Source organism: Myotis daubentonii, chromosome 4 (assembly GCF_963259705.1).
Source record: "Myotis daubentonii chromosome 4, mMyoDau2.1, whole genome shotgun sequence".
NCBI classification, from domain to species: domain Eukaryota; kingdom Metazoa; phylum Chordata; class Mammalia; order Chiroptera; family Vespertilionidae; genus Myotis; species Myotis daubentonii.
The window spans coordinates 52,031,746-52,052,611 of NC_081843.1; the positions used below are offsets into that span (position 1 = coordinate 52,031,746).

At 39.0% G+C, this 20,866-nt stretch overlaps 1 protein-coding gene across 4 annotated transcripts in view; it reads right to left on the reverse strand.

Moving 5' to 3' along the window:
* Positions 1-1,162: 1,162 nt before the first annotated feature.
* The window catches only part of MAN2A1 (mannosidase alpha class 2A member 1), a 159,711-nt gene continuing 140,007 nt past the window's right edge, over positions 1,163-20,866 (reverse strand). For 2 of the 4 annotated variants that reach the window (XM_059693936.1, XM_059693933.1), the window contains 3 exons: positions 15,996-16,190; positions 5,719-5,829; positions 1,163-3,865 (listed from right to left, as the gene is read on the reverse strand). In XM_059693936.1, coding sequence (XP_059549919.1) covers positions 3,713-3,865; positions 5,719-5,829; positions 15,996-16,190 — 459 coding nt within the window. In that variant the 3' untranslated portion in view covers positions 1,163-3,712. Of the gene's footprint in view, positions 3,866-5,466; positions 5,602-5,718; positions 5,830-15,995; positions 16,191-20,866 lie in introns of those variants that run through there. The other 2 variants (XM_059693934.1, XM_059693935.1) reach the window with 2 other exon arrangements.

A 20,866-nucleotide genomic window follows, 5' to 3' on the forward strand; every position in this document is an offset into this window, starting at 1 on the left:
TGCTGCAGCCACATGTTGCTATTTAAACTTAATTAAACTAGAATAAGATAATTCCCTAGTTGCACAAACCACATTTCAAACGTTCAAGAGCCATCTGTGGCTGGTGGCTACCTTCTTGGACAGCACATGTATGAAGAACCTTGCCATTATGGGGTTGTAAGGTTTCCTGGTCTTTTTACAGGGAACACACATATTGTCTGTATCTGCTAAAATCAAATGCATCTTCTAAGAGCTATTTCAAGTCCTCTCCTATAGAACCTTTCCTAAAACTGAAACTGGGTATGCTTGCTTCCTTAAATCTGCACATTTAGTTTTTCTCTGTAATATATTTCTACTGTATTTTGCCTGCCTAGCATCCAAAGTATCTTAGTATTTAATTCCTGTTTCTCTGGTTGTAGAATCCCTTTTCTATTGGGGGAGGTGGTATGAGGGGAGGGCTATTTCTCACTCATTTTGTCCATGTGGTTTAGTTGAACCCAACTCTACCCTTAGCCAGTCAATTAGCATATAAGCCAGATGACAGCCAGAGACATTAATCCCAGGACATTTGCTGAAAAATTAGATAAAGGTGCTTTTCCCACTGGGGTCACTAAGCTGGCTGGATGCAAATATGGGTCGCTGGTGGCCATGCTGCCATCAAATATGCAGTCTCTGAGAATGAGAACAGCTCAGAGGAAAAGCAAAACCAAGAGAGCAAGACAGGCCTGCATGACATCATCTCATACTTGGCTACAGCTGTATCAAGTGCTCTCCAGCTACCCTTGAACATTTGTTGCTGGGGACCATAAATTTCCTGTTTGTGCTTGCATAAACCAGTGTATGCTGACAGCGTCTCGTCAGTTACAACCTCTTCAGGCTTCTGTGTTCTGCTGATCATGGCAGCAGCAGGGCCTTAGTGATCTCCCTCTACTCCCCTCAGAACCACCCCTTTAATCAGTCTCACAAACCCCCGTAGCTGGTTTCTTATCACAGGTCAGGCATGAGAACATATGCCCACCTAAATTAAATTTTTTCTTTACCAGTTTTAATATTCAAATTATTTTGACATGTTGATAAGGAGCAATTCATTCACAAAGGCCCTCACTACTCCACCCTACCACTCAAAATGTCTTAATATATTTTGGGTACAAAATCAGTTTTAAGAACACTCTAGAGGGCCATGTACGTGATAAGATTTATCTTTTATTAGATATCTTATATTACATGTTCCCAAAAAGATATAAAATCTTCCAAGAGAAAATATCAAAACCTATTGATTCCAAGGTAAGCAACATAAAATGAAAGCAAAGATTTCCTTCCAGACAAAAGGATGTGAAAACATTTCGGCACAAGTACAACAAAGACATGGGAAGGTAATTACAATGTTTTACAACACACTTTACAGCATTTTATTTTAGCCAGTATTTGTAGAAAATAAGGATGCTGAGTTCTCATACACTGCAGTTAAAGTCCCAAATTAAATTTCCAAAAAAAAAAAAAAAAAAAAAAGATAGGAGAAAATAATGAACTACTTGGTCAACTGAACACATGTTATAACTGTAATAAAACCTAGGCACACAAATATGCCACTGAGATCACAATTGAAATGTACGGTTTTTAGTATACACTGGAGACACTGATGATTTAATCAGTTCTTGATCACAGCCCAAAGCAAAAGCATCCCCTCTTCATTTCCCTGATAACTTGCTTGTTAAAGAAAAATTCTGCTTTACCTGTGAGCAAAAAAGTTAGTGGCAATACACACTGAATAAGACCTGACTGACATGGGACAGACCAACCTTAAACAACCATAAGTGGCAAAATCACTGTTATTGCATCAAGATATGTTATTTCAACTGATCAGAATTCCCAGACGACAGTGAACTCCCATAGGAAGATTTTACATTTAAGATGCAATGAAAATATTGATCTTATTCCTGGAACTTGCTCTGACAATTCTAAGGTCTGTAAGGAGCAAGTCCACAAAAAGGAAGTTTTTGTTTCTTTTTTAGTTGTCTATCCCCCCCAAACCAGGAAGGAAACTTACAGTACATGTTTATTGCATGAAACTACTCCCTTTTAATATCTTTATCACCACCAGTAGTGTTTCCTTAATTATTAAAGGTGAAAGAAGTGTATGAATTTAACATAACAATAATCTTAGGAGCTGTATCTTGATGAAAAATCCAGATGATAATTAGACTACCTGGTGAAACAGAAATTAGGTTTTAATTTCTCTAAAAAGATGCTGGAATAACAGGAGGTAAATTATCAGACAATAATCTAATAGTTTAACACAAAGAGAACTTTCAGAAATGAAGATACTCAATCCTTTTTATATTAAAACTGAATAGTCTAAATGTTGCTTATATTTTAATATTAAGTTAACAATGACCCCAAATAAATTTTATAAAAAGTATTGTAGTGGCCCATGGGCTCAGAACTTCACTTGGAGGTTAGCGCACACATACAAAAGTGTGGAATTCAGTGAACAGACATATTCTTGAATATGATAAGTCAGGAAGAGCTACATATAATTGGGTTTCCAAACGAGGTCTATTTTAAAGCATTCTCTCTTCAATGTGGTTAACTCCTCTGAAGTGGAAACTGGGTGTGGACTTTGCACATTACAGAATCCTTGCTTCAAGTTGCAGTCTCCTTGGCAGCAGCATATTTTAATTAAGTATATTTTCCCCTAGTTTTGTTTTCGGAGATTTCAGTACATTCAAATAGTCAAAATGTTTAGAGTAATACCACCACAAATTTAATGCAACAGATCAGAATGTGGCCAGCATTGTCAGGCAAAAATTTTACAATTTGTGTCATAGAAAGTACCCACACTCTCTTCTGCCCCAACCTCCCCCCTTCCCTAAACGGTAATATGGACACTAAAAGATTTAACAAGACTTATACAAAAATAAGGCACATTCATTTTGATATGGTATTTTTAAAATAGAAAACCCCTTCTCAGAACATCTGTATTCAAATGAGCTGTGTAAAAAGACACCTTGTGGTACCTAAAATAGGTTATGGTACCTATGGAATTGCTTCTTCTATTTTAGTGACAATGTAATAAATTGCACCTATCCCACATTGTCAAGTAATGAAAATATGCCTCTTTTTCTACTACTGAATGATTCAAAATCGGATATTTCTGGAAATACTTTACAAAGGATAGGCAGGGAAGGGTTAAGTGGTACATTAGAAAAAAGTGTGAAAATCAACTACATATACCATAAGGGTTGATGAATTGCACTTTTCCACATATTTCAACACAAGAACATTTTCTAATGCATATGAATGTTTACAAACATTTTGGCCATTAGCTATTACCCACCAGCTTTTTATTCCATTTTGATAAAAGTGGGCATTTTTGTAAAATTATCAAAGGACCAGCAACATGAAGACTCGTAACAATCTCTTCACAACCCTCAACACAGATATAATTAGTTAGTATTTAACCTGAGATACAATCTGTTGAGAGGTTCTCTTCAGACATTTCTTTGTTTGTTGCATCAATTCATACAGATGGTAGTAGTTGATGAAAGAAACTTAAAAAAAAACACAAACTGGTTGTAGCATGGCTTTTTTTTCTTATGTAATGGTTAAAAACAAAACACAGAATTCATGTCCTCACAGTAGCCAGAAGCTTAAATAATGTGCTTCTTATTGCACGTTAAATTAAGAAGTGTAGATAAGCCAATGCTTCACAGTCCGAATTTGAAAGCCAGATTCACCTCAACTGGATTCGAAATGTGCTGATTTCCATGGGCCTCAAGTTGATCTCACTTATATTTCGGACGTCTGGAGGTGAATGCATCAAGGATAACGATGAAGGTATGAGATTTGCAACAGTAAACTTGTTAAAAAGTTTCTGTATCAATATCTAAAAAGTAAATGATAAAATGTGCATATTTAGATCATTTTTGAAGATTAGCAACATAGCTCTATAATCAGTGAAAAATAGTATGAGACAGAGTAAAACAGTTTATTTCTTTATTTCAGAGTGAGAAGAAGGGGGAGAGGGATAGAGAGATTGAAACAACAATGATGAGAGAGAATAATATATTGGCTGCCTCCTGCACACCCCTCACTAGGGACCGAGACTGCAACCCAGGCATGTGCCCTGACCAGGAATCGAATCAGTGACCTCTTGATTCATGGGTCAGTGCTCAACTACTGAGCCCCACCAGGCCAGGCTAAAACAGTATGTTTGAAGTTCCTTTTAAGTAAAAGAATGAGGAAGGGAGGGAGATTAAATGTACCTCTGCAGGCTTGAACATACAGACCACCCCTGGGAGAAACACAGGAAAGTGGGAACCAGGAGAGGTCAACCTGGGCTATACTCCTTTATTGTACAGCCTGAGAACTTACCATGTGAGGGGCCCCTTTTCAATAAAAATTAGGGACATCTATGGGCCAGGGAGCTTTAAAACACTTAACACAAGTGGTTCTAACCATTTTTCCTGTTCCAACAGAGCTGAGACAGGAGACGAACCTGCCACAAGGAGGGCTCATCATGTCAATGAGTCCCATTTATAGGGTGGGGAGGCTGCATGAATATGTCTGGATCCTACAGCTCCCATAAGACTCACAGCCTTAATGTTCAAATACAAATGCTCACAACCAAGTATACTTATATCAACAATAAGGTAGGTAGAGGTACAAATATAATAAAGAGAAATAAAGATATCAGTGCTTTCTTAGTACCAACTACACGAAGGGTGAGGTAAACGAAATGGAGAAAGAAGCTTATCTGCATAGATTTAGGTCCCCTACCACATCTCTCTTCTTCTCACTATGTACATGCTAATTTGTAAGGTTTGGAACCAAATCTGTTGAGTCAGGTCTACAGGGTTTATGTGTGAGGTTTTGGAGAAGAGCTGGTTTGGCTGAGCTGCTGGGTGGGGCAGACCTGTCTGTGTACTAGATCCATCCTTACTGTGTTCCCTGAGTTATATACAACCTGCTCAGAGACACAAGCAGAAGACTGAAGTTTTTCTTTCTTCCAGGGAGAGGTTTGATGGAACTGTGAGCAAGAACAACTTAAAGAGAAATAAAAAATCCAGCAGTGGTCAGCCTGAGGATGTTTGGCCTTCACAGTGAGGACTCGCATGCCAATCTGGCTTCATCAGAAGATCTAGACCAGCATGTTTCCATGGGGAAACAACTGATGTGAGCTGAGGATAGTTGCCTTGGGGGCGGTGGCTGAATTCTTCCACTGGCCACACTCTCATTGCTCCTTGTTGCTTTTCCTACTGCTCCCCCAATTCACTTAAGTTATTATAAAACTGTGTCGGCCACCACAGAACTTGGGTTTGCCATCCCTGAACTAGATCAGCGGTCGCCAATCTTTCAGACCTCACAGAAACCAGTGGTCCACGGACCACTGGTTGGCGAGCGCTGAACTAGATCATGCATGAGTATACCCAAGAAAGCAGAAAATATGGTGGTGAGATAATCTGAAGAAGTTTTGCAGGTAAGAAATGGAGAGCCTAAGAATCAATGAGAACATTCAAATATACACACGTTCCCGCTGTGCATTTTGATGTTGACAAGAAGAGGAGACTGAAGGTTGAGAAAGAGCTTTCTTAACATGTGGAGACTTGAGCTAATTTGTAGCTGAGAGTAAACAATCAATGAAGAAGCAATGAAACATTATCTTATTGTCAGGATTATTGCAGAAAGTAAGGATTTGAAAGCACAACTAACTTGGCAAACAAAAACCTTTCCACTCACCTTCCCCTGGGTAGTGGAACAAAGCAGCCCCGTGTCTCTGCTGGAGAAACGGCAATCAAAGCCCTTCCTGTGGAGGATCAAGGCCGCCTCATCGGATTGCTTGCCATCCACCTGCAAAGGAGCAGAGTGCCAACATGCCACAAGTGACATCAAAACAAACACTGTCACTACTGCACACTCACCGCCTTTTTGTTAGCATCCCCAACACAAAAGCTCATTTTATTTAGTAGCGAAGCCAGGCAACTGCATTTCCCCCTAGGTTCCACGTGCACTGAGCCTGTCCTCCTCCCCCAAGGAGTCAGGTGGTATTATGTTCTTCGTTCCTTATTAAGTCATCTCATGTCTTGGTTTCCTCATAGTCCTTAAGGACTTTGGTTTCCTTTTGTGCACTTATTATATACTGTTTTATCAGTTTTTATCAAAGCATTTCACTTTTATTTATTTTTAACATATATATCAGCTGAATAAAGTTCTTGATAAAATTTTTAATGTGTACCTGAATTTAGTCCTTATCTGGTTACTGAATGATGATGTAAACTCCATCTTAAAACTGAAACATGCTTCATTATTGAATACTAATTTTTGCTAATTGCATTAAAACATTTTAAATCTTTAATGTATTGGTTCATTATTTTTATATAAGAGACACTTGAATTAGTTATGTTTATCACTTGCTAGGCCAACCACATTTATTAGGTTGCTGTATCATTTAAATTCACTTTACAGAAGCTATTTTCCTATGCAGACGAAAAGAGAAATATTAAACATGACAAGTCAGCTACAGAGCTCAGTACAGGCACACCTCATTTTATTGGGCTTTTCTTTTACTGCGCTTCACAGATACTGTATTTTACAAATTGAAGGTTTGTGGCTACCCTGCATTGAGCAAGTCTATTGATGTCATTTTCCCGACAGCCTTTGCCCACTTTGTGTCTCTGTGACATTTTGGTAATCTTCACAATATTTCAAACTTTTTTGTTATTATATTTGTTGTGGTGATCTGTGATCTTTGATGTCACTAGGACAAGATCTTACACCAACAGAAAGATTATGACTCACTGGAGGTTCAGATATTGGTTAGCAGTTTTTAGTGAAAAAGTGTTTTTCTAATTAAGCTTTGTACATTTTTTAGACACAAGCTATTGCACATTTAATAGACTACAGTATAGTGTAAGCATATTTTTGTATGCACTAGGAAACAAAAAATTTCATGTGATTTGCTTTATTGTGATATTCACTTTATTGTGGTGGCCTGCAACCAAACCCGCAATATCCCTGAAGTAAAATGTCTTGCATCCATTTAAATAATAATGCCATGAGTGGCTCAGGTCTTTGAATTTTAAATTACACTTATCTTAATAAATTTTATGTTTTCTTAAGTGGAAATATGTTTATGATAATAAACAAAATGAATTAAAACTCCTTTGAAATATGAAGAAATGCGCAGTGATTCAAATGGAGTTGTGGCTGCCTACCTCTGACACTGTGATGAAAATGATCCCTTTTTTCTTCTGTGGCCACAGATACACATATGCCAAGTTCTTGATCATCCTCACTAGGGGATAAGATTTTTAATGTGCTATAGGACATCTTTTCTGACTAGCTGCCAGCATTCCCACCACTGATTTGATTTTAATGTGCCTGAACAATTTAAAGCTGTCCTCACCTCAGATTCTTGGCTGGAATAACCTGTTTTATGACATTTCACACTGGTATTTTGCAGTGGTACTGCTAAGATTTTGTTTGAAGGGAGAGAAAAAAGTCATTTAAGGAATTCTGAGTCATTTCAGGACCACATAATACATATAGCAAGTTTAAATCATAGGATAAAGATTTCTAATAAAATTTCTATAAATTTCACACAGTCTAAAAATAGCACAAAAACAGTACAGATGAAAACACATCATTTACAATAAACATAAGAGCTGCAGGAGAATAACAAAGAGAACTCTGTCATGTGCCAGTGTGAAACCTCAGAATAGTCACATCAGCTCCTCATCTCCAATAAAACAGAGGCCATGCCCTCCTTCACAGAGTCACAGTGTAGGTTAACCCGTTAAAAATACCATGTAGTCACACGGTGTGTGCCAGGAGAGAAAACAGATTTTAAAAGACCTGTTTTTACATTCATTAACATATAAGTAATATCTGGACCTAGGAAAAGAAAAGAGTGAGGGGAAGAAAATTCACAAATTTTGAAACAGTGCCATGCACTATGTCGGGTGAGCTACAAACTAAATGTCTTTAAAAAATAGTTCTGATTACAACTGCAGCTGAATCCATCCTGGAAGGCTTGGATGATCAAGTTACACAGGGGAAAATCCATTACAGAACTTATTCAGGGGATAAAGCAACATGAGGCTCCTAGACTAAGTAGGGGCTGTGAGCTTCTCCAGCAACGGGGTGGAGTGTGGAGGTAGGAGGTCTGCTTGCAGAATGAAGCCATCAGGCTTACAGAAAGCTGGACTAGAGGCAAGTGTTGGTTCCACCATGAGTCTGTTAAGTGACTGCATATATCATTTAACCTCTGAAATTCCAAGAACTAGTTAGACTTGTGAAGAGTCCCTTTGAGGATCAAGGGCCAACTACAGTGACAATAACAGGAACTGTTGCAGTGTCAGACTCTGCAGAAAGTTTTTCATGGATTATTTCATCTTATAACCTTTGAAGTAGTTGAGGTGGTATACAAGTTTGCATTAAAATGTAAAAGTATAGGAATATCCCTATCACAAAGAATCCTCTCTATACTTAATAGTAATTATCTCTAATGACTCTACATTGGCCTTTCATGGATCTTTTCCCATATATAGTTGGTGGGTGTTCCATTATTACTGAATAAACAAGAGAAATAAGTCAGCATATTCCCCAACATACTCCACATTATCACTCCCTGTCTGGCCCCATGCAAGAGGCAGGATAAGGTTCTGGGTAGGGAACTGGAGTCAGAGATGCAGAGCTATGCCTCCCAGCACCACCAACTACTGGCGGTGTGACCTCAAAAAATTACCTACCATCTCTAGGTCAGTTTCCTCTCCTATAAGACAAGATACAGTACTGCTACCTTCACAGCATTGTTAGAGCTAAATAACATTCAAGTAAATACTCAGCATAAAGCTTGGCATAGAGACAATGTTAGCTATGTTCTTTTGAAGAACCTGAGAAATCCTATCTAATAATCCTATGTAATAAAGAGGGAATATGCTCATTGACTGCCACACCCTCAAAGATGGCGGCGCCCATAGCCACAAGACGGCAGCGCCAGTCCCCTCAGCCCTGCCAGGGCGGCAGGCACAGCCACTCTGCGTGCCTACCTCCGGAGACCCCCAGTCCCCTCAGCCCCCCAGCTTCCCAGGGCCAGCCTGAGGTGCAGGCAAGTCTCGGATGTCAGCTGCCCAGCTGTCCAGGCACAGCCCAAGGCATAGGCAAGCCTCAAATGGCAGATGCCCAGACGCCCAGGGCCACCTGAGGCTCAGGTAACCAGGGCCAGCTGAGGCTAGCACTGCTGGCAGTGGCAGCAGCATAGGTGTTATGGAGTGTCGCCTTCCCCTGATTGCCAGGTCACCTCCAGCCCCTAAGGGCTCCTGTATTGTGAGAGGGGACAGGCCGGGCTGAGGGATCCCCCCACTCCAGTGCATGAATTTTCACGCACCAGACCTCTAGTTATTAATAAAATGTACAAGGAATACAAGTAAAATAGCATCAAGATTTACTTTGGCACCCTGACCGGTTTGGCTCAGTGGATAGAGTGTCAGCCTGCAGACTGAAGGGTCCCAGGTATGATTCTGGTCAAGGGCATGTACCTTGGTTGCGAGCACATCCCCAGTAGGAGGTGTGCAGGAGGCAGCTGATCGATGTTTCTCTCTCATCGATGTTTCTCACTCTCTATCCCTCCCCCTTCCTCTCTGTAAAAAAATCAATAAAATATATTTTTTAAAAAAAGATTTACTTTGGCAATAAACTTCAGCTTTCTCTAATTTTAAAAAAATATGCCAGCATCTTCACTTCATTATTAGTAACAATCACAACTGCTCATAACTATCACAATTAAGAACCTTCATTTGTCAAACATGTGATGCTTCCTTGTGCCTGCTGCTGTTCTAAATGCTCTACAAACATCAACTCATTTAATCCTCAGAATGTCTCTATACTGCCACACTATAGATGACAAAACTGAAACTCAGAGAATGAAGTGACTTTGCTCTATGTCACCCAGATGGCAAGTAGAGGGGGTGCACTCAAACCCAGGCAGTTTGACTCCAAAGTCTGTGCTTCTAACAGCTTCATTCTCCTGCCTCTGCTCTAGCTGTGAATTGGTGCTCACAGATGCCAGTGAGGAGGGGGAAAGGGAGAACCACCTTTAACATAACATGACAAAAGGCTTTAAACTAAAGGGGATTGCCCTCTGATTTGAGGCTGTTAACAGAGAGGATTTAACTAATAAATCCAGCAGAGATAAAACCATGATTTATCAAAACATATAAATTCAGAAAGTAAACTTTAGAAATTATAATTTCTAACCATCCACAGCCTACCCGTCCATTCATTCATCCTATTTTAAGCAGAATTTAAAACCATTCTGAAAATTACACATGCATATTATAGTCTTGCATAAGAATATAGGCAAATACTCCTCTATTGAAGTGGTAAGAGCTCAAAATGTGAGAGTTATGCAATTCCTGGCTCACACCAAAAGAAACTTAATTTGCTTATTAGTAACTAGAGGCCTGGTGCATGCATTCGTGCACTGGTGGGGTCCCTTGACCTGGCCTGTGCCCTCTCGCGATTCGGGACCCCTTGGAGGATGTCAGAAAGCTGGTTTCGGCCCAATTCCCACAGGCCCGATCCAGACAGGAGAAAGCCCGACCCTGGACGTTGAGCATCTGTCCCCTGGTGGTCAGTGCGCGTCATAGAGACCAGTCGACCAGTCGTTCAGTTTCTTAGGCCTTTATATATATATAGATGTGAGGTTCACAAACCAGTAAATTCCTGGAAACCACAGTAAACATATGTATACATTTTTTTTCTAAGGATGAGAATGGCTATAAATTTGACCTATTCTCCAGGAGGAATGTGACCCCACCCTCCTCACAGGATGTGTAAGGTGTACATAAATTAAGGGATGCCTAAACACCTGGTGAAAAAATTTCTCCAACCCGCTCACATACTTTGAAAATGCCTAACAACACTCATATTTCCGTGCATTCTGATAGCTGGAAAGGTTAGAAAAGTGCACACTGTGTTATATGTCCTGAGACAGGAAATAACTAGTAGAAATTCATTTTCCAGGGTACTTATTAAAATGTTCAGTAACAGTTATCCTGTTTTGATCAACAAAATAACATGACAGAAAGGGGAAGGTGAATGGTAGTTCTTAGATATGTACAACAAAGAGAATTTCCCCCCACAATTTTCACCTTTCCAGAAGCTAGGGAGATCAATAAAGCACCAATCAATGCTTATAAGGCAAAATAATAAAGTAAAAACTTACAATTGCCTCTTATAAGAAAGGGGTGGTGTAAATAAGTTAGGAGAGAAAATCTTATTCAATAGGTGGTGTTGATGTTGAAATGAATGGTTAAATATTTGCAAGAAACAGTTAAGCACAAATCAAAAGAAATTCCACAGAGTAAATTCCACATGCACATGACAGTATATGTAGTTACAGATATAAATATATACATATCTAAATAAAAATATAGTTAAACATGGAAGCAGTGGGAATAATCTGAAAAAACAATAGTGGAATCACATATTATTCATGGCAGACTGGCCCTATGAAGCCTAGCTCAACAGCTCAGCCACCTCTCTCTTGTCCCCAGGATGTCAGCACCTGTAATTCTAGCCTACCGAACCCATGATGGTCTTTCAGCATATTCTCGACCAAGACTTCTTTCTCCCTTAATCATTACCCTTTCCTGATGACATGTCTTTCCCGTTTAGTGCATTCCTGTTACTCAGTTTTCAAACTTTTACAGAAACTTTAATATTTGAAGCTCCTGATAGTGCAAGAAAAGGGGGTGACAAAAAGAAGAGAGTTGGAGGTGGGACCTATCGGATGAGAAGACTAACAGTTAAGTTCCTACAGCAGTGGCTGAAACAGGCTGGGAGCACATATATAATTTAGAAAAGCAAGACAAGCTTATATAAAACCACAAACTCATTACCAATAACTTGGAGGAAGAGATATAGTAACTCTTAAAAAGTCAAATAACTGCCTCTGGGGCAACATCCAGCATTTGGATTCAGACCGGGGGCGTGTCCAGATTCTAACACTTACTGAAGGGGTAGTTTTATTTGAATCATTTAATCATTAATCATTTAATCTCTCTGGCCTCTAGTTTCCTAATCTGAGAGTTTTAAAGAATTACTAAATCCTGGTCTCTCTACACCAGCCTAATTTTGTAGGGTAAATTTTTAAAAGTCTCTTTTTCTAAAATTTTCCTAGTGTGATCTGGACACAGTGACTCTGAGGACTGGTAGTAGGAAATGAACCACCTCGGTGAGTTAGCACACCTCCAGCCCCCACCACACCTCTCTGACTGTTGCTGGAGCCCATGACTTCTTTTTCCATGAGGAGTAAGGGAGACCAACTGAGGTGTAGAACTAAAGAACCTTGAGACAGTGGTCAAGGGAATGGGGAAGCAGGTATGTCCTTACCACCTTTCTGAAGAAGGAGAGAAGGCAGGAACAGAGACATGCCCTTAATGATCCAAGGTGGTCCTCAGATGGGTTTATCATGGAAATACTATGAGGTGGTGGCAAAGAAAATGCCTACTCAGATACAAGCCATATAGACCTCTGGTCTTGCTTGGAACCCAACCTGTAGGCTGATCCTTGAATAATGTGGCTATGAACTGTGTGGGTCCACTTATGTACAGATTTTGTTCAACTGAGCCACCCAATCTGACCGACTTGCACATTCACACCCACACTGTTCAAGGATCAACTGACAGTTGGAATCTGCATATTTGAAGGGCTGATGTAGGTCACATGCGTATTTTCCACTGCATGGGTCAAGGTTGGCGCCCCTAATCCCTGTGTTGTTTAAGGGTCAATTGTATTTGTATTTCAGTAGGAAAAATGCACTGAAATCTCCAAATTAACAATTTATTATTATACGTTTGGAGCTGACAGCACACAAAAACAGGAACACAATCCCAAATGTATAGGTCAGGTTTCTGAATTTATTGAGTCATTTGTGTTTTTCTTTTAGTATAACCATGGAATTACCCTTGACATATTTTAAGCACCAAGCTTTCTTCAAGTCAATACTATCAGCTTCCTTCAATGATTACCTTCCTATTATCAGAGTTTAGGGGACAGAGAACAAGTCTTTAAAGAAGTGACTTTGAATGGACCAATCAATCCCTTCGGGTTACTAGAGAGCTTAACCAAACATTAGAAATTTGCACTAAGAGTCAAAGGCTAATATAAAAACTGGCAAGAATCAATATGATAATGCAAAATAGCCCCAAGTATTTAGCCCTGATCATGTATCAGCACAGTAGTTATCACTAGGCATTAATATTTTGGTCTTTATTTTTCTGGTTAAATATCTACATTGTTGAATTGCTTTCTATTCCCTCTGCTAAAACTCTAGTTTGCACCTGAGTTGGCATATCCTGTGGCAACATCAGGATAACATCGTATATGTTCACAAAGCACTTCTGTTCTCGAAGGCTTCCACAGCATTATTTCATTTGTTTCTCACAACAGACCTGAAGCAGGCATATCTAATAGCAGCCTCATTTCATAAGTGGTAGCTGAGTCAGCACTCACTCAGCCAGCAGATAGTGAAGGTGGCACACTTGTCCAAAGGTAGGAAGAACAATGGGAGCCAGATGGCTAGTGAGTGGAGGCCAGACTGTAGAAGGCCTGAAGGCTTAAGGGTTTGAACCAATTTGGTGGGTAATGAGGTTTTCATCTGGGAAGTGATTAGATTTGTATGGCAAGAAGGTAGCAGGAAGAATGAAAGGAGCAGGTGATCACTAAAAAGAGGTGATCTGAAAAACAAGTGCCAGCCTTGGACTGTAGAGCAGTGATGGCGAACCTTTTGAGCTTGGTGTGTCAGCATTTTGAAAAACCCTAACTTAACTCTGGTGCCGTGTCACATATAGAATTTTTTTTATATTTGCAACCATAGTAAAACAAAGATTTATATTTTTGATATTTATTTTATATATTTAAATGCCATTTAACAAAGAACAATCAACCAAAAAAATGAGTTCGCGTGTCACCTCTGACATGCGTGTCATAGGTTCGCCATCACTGCTGTAGAGGGTAATCCACTCTCTCTAGTCAGCTGGAGCTGCTTACAAACAACAATCACTTTCAAAAAACTTTGGGAATGGGTCATCTAGTGGTAAGAAAAAGTAGCCACTATGAGCCCCATAAGTCCTTAGATAATTCAGGCTGCTATGGTCCTTTACCATCTATGCTCAGAGAGGGCAACAAGGGGCCCTCCTCTCTATTCTTTTGTTCCTTTAGCCCATGAAATAATAACAGGCTACCTCAGGGAAGTGATCTGTCTCTGGTGTGTTCTTTCCATGAGTTGAAAAGTAGACCCACAAAAACTATAGCAGAATCCTAGAAAGAATACTCACAAGATTCGCTCATTCAACAAACTGTTACTGAGCCCCTATTATGTGCTGGTACTGTTTCAGGCAAGAGGAGACAATAAGGGATCAAAGAAAAGCACAGCTCTCATGGAGCCTCCATTATGACCACACCTTTGTGTTTCAGGCCTTCATACTTGCTCTTAACTCTGGCTGGACCACTTTCCCCCCAAAATCCTCATTGAGTCTCTTATTCCCTGACCTCCTTCATATTTTTTCTCATTATCACCATTTCTGTGAGACCCTCTCCAACCACCCTACTCAAAATTGCATCACCTTCTTACACTTGCCATTCCTTGCTTTTTTTCCTCCATAACATTTATTACAATCTAACATATTACAAGTTTCTCTTATTTTTTCTTCCTTAATTATTTTTTTTCCTCCCATTAGAATCTAAACTCCAATTGGCAGGGGATTTTGTCTTTTTTGTTCATGACAATATCCCTGATTCCTTTAGCAGTAACTGGCACCTGACAGGCAAGAAGGTAAGCTGACAATTTCACTCAGGGATCAAACAGCTGTGGCATACAGAAGCATGCACCCACTTGTCTTCATTATTACAAACTATATGTACTTTCCCATACAGTCAGGTGTAAGTTCTTTATCTTAAGCATATAATTTTAAATGCCATAACCATCCAACTTTGTAGGCATTTATCCTTACTATATTTGGTTTTAGTGGTTTGTTCTGAAACTAAACATTTTCCGCCTCTTATGTTGTCTTCAAACATGAACATTCTCTTCTTTTCATATTCAGGCCACTACTATTTTCAGCTAAGTATATGTCAATTCAGAATATCAGCACGGCTCCACAAAACATAAAAGTGATGCCAAATGTCTAAGCTTTATTCTTTTCAAATGCAATTTCTGATTTTATTTCTCCATTTCTCCTAAATAGTTAGTTCCTCAATTCAAAGGTTTGGGTTGCAATGATTTTCAGGAAAAAGATACAAAAGGTAAAAAGCCTCTGATACGGAATTAATTAAACACTATACTCTTTACTTCTCTAACTCCCCAGAAACACTGGCTAACAATGAGAAATGAATGCAAAATGCCAGGACGGCTGATCTTAACACCTGGTTCTCCCACCTACAAATTATGTGACTCAAGACAGCTTTAGCTTCCTATCCATAAAAAGAAGAAAATGATGTTATTCTCTGACCTACTCACCACAAAGAGCTTTTCTGAGAATGGAATAAATTAGTATTGCAGTATGCTTCAAACTATAGAGAAGCAATTGTTAAGCCCTTTTCATCTCATGGAACACATAAACTAATTACTAAAATTCTGCAGCACACCAAAAAATATATTTTTGCTGATCTGACCAAAAAAATAGGCATAATTTTGATTTCGATTTTTTCACACTGGACGACTATTGTGTCAATTTTTTGACAATCTAAGGAACAAGAGGTCAGTGTCCCCAACTAAATAGTTAGATATTGAATGTTTTAAAAATTCTTCAGGCACATTGGTTGAAAATTGATGCTATAGAGCAATACCCAAATGAAAGGTATAATGATTTTGCCTAAAGGTGAAGCCCTCTTAATCATTTTTTGAAGCACAGTAAAACTTAAGAGTATTTTTTCTTCTTCCCATCCCCTTATATCAGGTATATTACAAATATTATACATAATGTAAGATTTTGATAGATTTTGGGACATACCTTTGATTGTATTGTCCTCAGATTAAGCAAATGAATGTCACAAGGCAGAGATGACAGTAGCGGGGAGAATTCACCCAGAAGCTGAAGGGTGGGCACGGGGCTCTTCTCTGTCATTGTAAAGACAGGGTGATTCAGGAAAGAAGAAGTGATGTGGCTAAGAAGGGAAGGATAACTGACTGCCTTCTTTTCTTCCTCCTATCAAAAAAAACCCCACAAAAATTCTTAAGAGTTACATATTTGCAGTTTTCATGTTATTAACTGAATTATCTGATAGGATTTAAATAGAAAGGAAATATAAAAATATATAAATACTTTGATTTTATTAATAACAGCTATAGAAAATGCATAGCAGATTACCAAGTTCAGTCCTAAGCAATAAAAGAAAACGAAGTGTCCACTTAACTCACATATTAGAAATATATTTTTTTCTGTTGCTTTAATACTAAAAACCCTGAAAACATTTCCCACAAACATTTTAGGACAGGTATAACATTTTACAGAAATTCTTTCCCAACTTACCACAAAATTCTTAAAGTAAATGGACTGGGATGCTCATATATCTTACATGCCATCAAATGTTATCTCTTTCCCCTCAGGTTTACCCATCATATTCTCATGATTTCATCTGTACACTTAACTAGATCAAAGTCATGTGTTGATACAAAGCTATGTTTCACAAATGTTACCAGTGATAGGACTTAAAAACTCTCAAAATAAATAAGGGTTTTAAATAACACAGGTGGCATATTTAGATCATCTGTTTTTTTAAATTGGGTAAATCATTGTCAATTGCTTCACTCTATTCCCGAAACTGGAACTGTTACATATGTTATGTAACACTTATCACACATTTATATGATACACAATTATTCAGTATAATTAAAAATACTTTGGTCTTTGCTATGGTATATACTTGTTGACAAGCATTTCAGCATGTTCTAACATTACATAAGTCTGCCAGGACGGGGACATACATATGGTAGATGACACACAATTAATTAAATCAACGACTAAGCAGAACCATCACCAATGATGCGTAAGGTGTAAAAGCAGACAGAAATGCACTAAAAAGAGAAAATTTATGTAGAAAGATCTTTTGTTCACCAGTGGCATTGGAGGTAAATTTAAATTTGTATCTTATTTCTAAAATGGCTATCTCACTGATATCTTCTGATGTTACATCCTTTTTCAAATGAAAGGCTTGGCTACTTATCTGTGTGAAAAGGTAGGATTTATAGAAGATACAGAGCTTAAAATTCAGAATGTCAGATTAGCATTGAACAGAGGGTGTTAGTGAAGAGTGACAAGTATTGTGTCTGTAGCAAACTGTATATGTCATTACAATTTAGATCAGGGAGAGAGAAAAAAAGATTTTTAAAGGCAGCAGAGAGACACACAATATTAAGATACTGACAAAAAATATGAGGTCTGAAAGAGTTGTAAAAAATGTATCCATTCCACATTTTTAAAGGAAAAATTAAATAAAGCATATAAAAATATTATTCTCCAACAATATTGATATTTAATGCAGCTTGTAAAATAATATGAACAGAGAAGGAACATTTTCAATAAGACACTTTAAATGTGGTCCAAGATCAAAGAACTTCACAATGTAGGTCAGGATGGCTGACAAAATCACCTTTGAGTAATAGAGATAAAAGATTGTGACAGGAAGGAAAACACCTGCCTTATCAGATTCAGGAGCCATTAAGTTCATTTTAGGTCAAGAAACACTCAGAAAAAGCTCTCTGACTTTGTTCTATGCACTTGGAAAAATCCCTGGACACCATAGTGAGAAGACGCGGGACTTCTTGATGGATTATCTATACACATAGTAATGTGCATATTTACCTTTCCTTTGGTGTGCACATTAACACCAAATCAGTTCACCTAACCCTCAGTGTTTCCCCCCTAATTGATCATACACAGGAATGGCTTGGGGAGCTTTTAAAAAGCACAGATCCATAGGAAGGGTTGGGGCCTGGAAAGGTGAAGCTTAATGCCACCCCTTTCCAGGTAAATCTCATGTGGTCGGTCCCACACTGCTCTGTGGACCTGTGCTGAGAACTGCCACCCCAGACAGACACCCTTCCAACTTTCTAGAAGAAACAGAATGCCCTCTGGAACCAAAAGTATAAGCCTCACCTTTTTAACTAGTTTTGGATTAAAAACACACACACAGGATACAGACTCCAAAACAAAATCATGAAAAGTCTCATCAAAGAAACAATGTCATGAATTTAAGTACTCTGAAAATTCAAGAACTGTACCATTTATAGTTCTAAGCAAGATAAGGCAGGAGAATTTAGAGAAGAGAGTGAGTTCAGTGCCATAAGAGCACCATGGACAATGATATGGCTGGAAGCCGGTTGGGTGAGAAGGCCCCACCATCCACACACTCTCATAACATATTCACAATGACAGGTGGCTCACAAAGATATTTAACTGCTGAACTAGCTGAACTACCATTATTTGGATTCATTTCCTAGACAGGCAATCTTTTCACAGTAATGCTTATGATAAACCCAAAGTTTATAAACCATGTTTAAGTGTTTATGCTATAAATGAATTCCTCAGCCTTGTATATAGTAACTAATACACTATTATAAACATTACTAGGGGCCCAGTGCATGAATTTCTGCACCTTGAAAGGACCTGTGGGCTACAAGGCTGTGGTAGGCATCCCTGCCCGGCCACTCCCACCATAGCCCCTGGTCCTGTCTGCCAGCAGCCCTGCTCTCGCTGCCGCTGCTCCCACACTCAGAGTGATTGGGGCCGGCGCTGTCAGGGGGTGTGAGCGGCAGCTGCTGCCTCAATAGCCCCTCAGGAGCAGGGGGAGGTGAAGAAGCCCTCAGGGGTGATTGGGGCCGGCAGCTGCTACTCGCACCTGCTGACAGCACTGAGTGATCGGGACCAGTGCTGGGTACTGGCAGTGGGTGTGAGCTCCAGGTGGGACTGCAGTATGCGGGAGCAAAGAATTTTCAGTAACCACCAGAGCCTTGCCCTAATGACAGTGACCGGCACCCCACCTTGGTCTGGCGGCCCCCGCTCACCTGCTCCACCACCCCACCACGGCCGACACCTGCCATGTTCCTCACGTGCCCTGTGGTGGTCAGCGCACATCATGGCAACCAGTTGTTCAGTCATTTGGTCTATTTGCATATTAGAGTTATATATATATTTGTTTTCTTGTTGGTTGGAAGGCTTCAGACTATACAAGTCTAGTTTTCTCCTTGCAACATGTGTGATATTAAAATATTTTTTTTTAGCACATTCTGATCCAAACCACACTAAGTTGAGATAATCTACACTGGGTTCTAGCTCTTATTTCCTAAGCCAAACTTCTTGTCAGGCTCCTTGCTGCCCTTCATTAAGCCCACTCATGTTACCTAATCCCTAAACACCAAAGGTTTCCATTCCACTTACTTCCAAACTTGCTAAATTATATACGATAGTGAGAGATTGTTTTTTAGTCACCTTTGATTATTCAGTATGATCTGACATAGTGAGAACTTAATAATGTTTGTTGAACTTTATTTATTAATTTAATAAGCAAATGCAATACAAATAAATCAGAGAAAAATATTAGAGGGGAGGAAGTAAAAAGACAGGGAAATAGAAGAATGAAAATATATGGAATCTAAAGATTTAGAGATAAAGTATCATATAGCAGAACTGAAGTTTGGTAGTTTGTGGGTCTAATTTGCCTATAGAAATGTTTTGGGAGGTCAGCATGGTATTAAAAAGTTGTTTGTTTTTCAGGCAACTCTCAATAATAGAAAAAAAAATCCAGGAGATTTCACATTAAAATAGTAAAAAATGATAGTAACAAAAACTCCCCCAAAACGATTAACTATTTTTTTAACCCCAAACACAGGAACTTCAAGTCATACTGGGCTTCAGGTTCCCACGTGAAAACAATCAGTTGGAGCCGAGTTGTGGCTTCCAGGTGGACTATGTGTCATGTTCCCCACAGATCCGCTGGCTGCCTAACTTGAGCCCTTGCCCTTAAACCTGACCAACCTCTCTCATGCCATCACTCTCCTGAGCCCTGTAAGTATTTGAGTTTTTCATCTGATCTCTCCTAACTCCCTTTCCTTATATGTAAAGAATTGATATCCAGAGGCAAAATGATACAACTGTAACCCTTGAATACCTATAGTACTTATAAGTCCAGCTCAATGCCCAGTTTACCATACCAGTTGCCAGCAGGACTATGGTGGGAGTAAGGGTCAAAGAAATAAATCAGACATGGTCAGTGCCAAAAAGATAATTCCCATGTTTCACTTCTGCTGACCATTGAGTATCATTACCAATGGAGTAACCCTGGATGAATAGAAGTGAGTCCTGTTGGCCAGGGTCCCACAGAGAGGACTGTTCCAGTCCTTATTCTCACTGCCTCTCTGTGGAATTACTCCAATGAGGCTCTGACAGGGTCAGCCTTCCCATTAAAATGCCTTCCTGCCCAGACTGTCTCCCCACCTCAGTTTCTACCATCAATTTTTAAGAATTTAAGACCTAAGAAAATAAAAACACCTTTTAGAAAATTTATGCATATGTAACCCTCCTTTATCAAATGTCTTTTTAATCAAACTCACTAGAAATTAAAATGTATTTTCTCTTCTCTAGTTCATTTTTTATTTAAAAGAATCTATTGATTTAAGCCTAAGAACTTATAGCTGAGCAAAAGAAAAATTTAACCAACATAGGATTACAAAAACATTGGATCAAATTTAAATCAATTAGTCTCTAAGTTTTGAATGGGAATAAACAAATTATTTAACTTGTAAGTGAAAGCTTTATAGGTCTGACATGAAAATTCTTATTGCCATAGTTAACAGTTTTGCAAATTAGTGTCTATATAGAAAGAA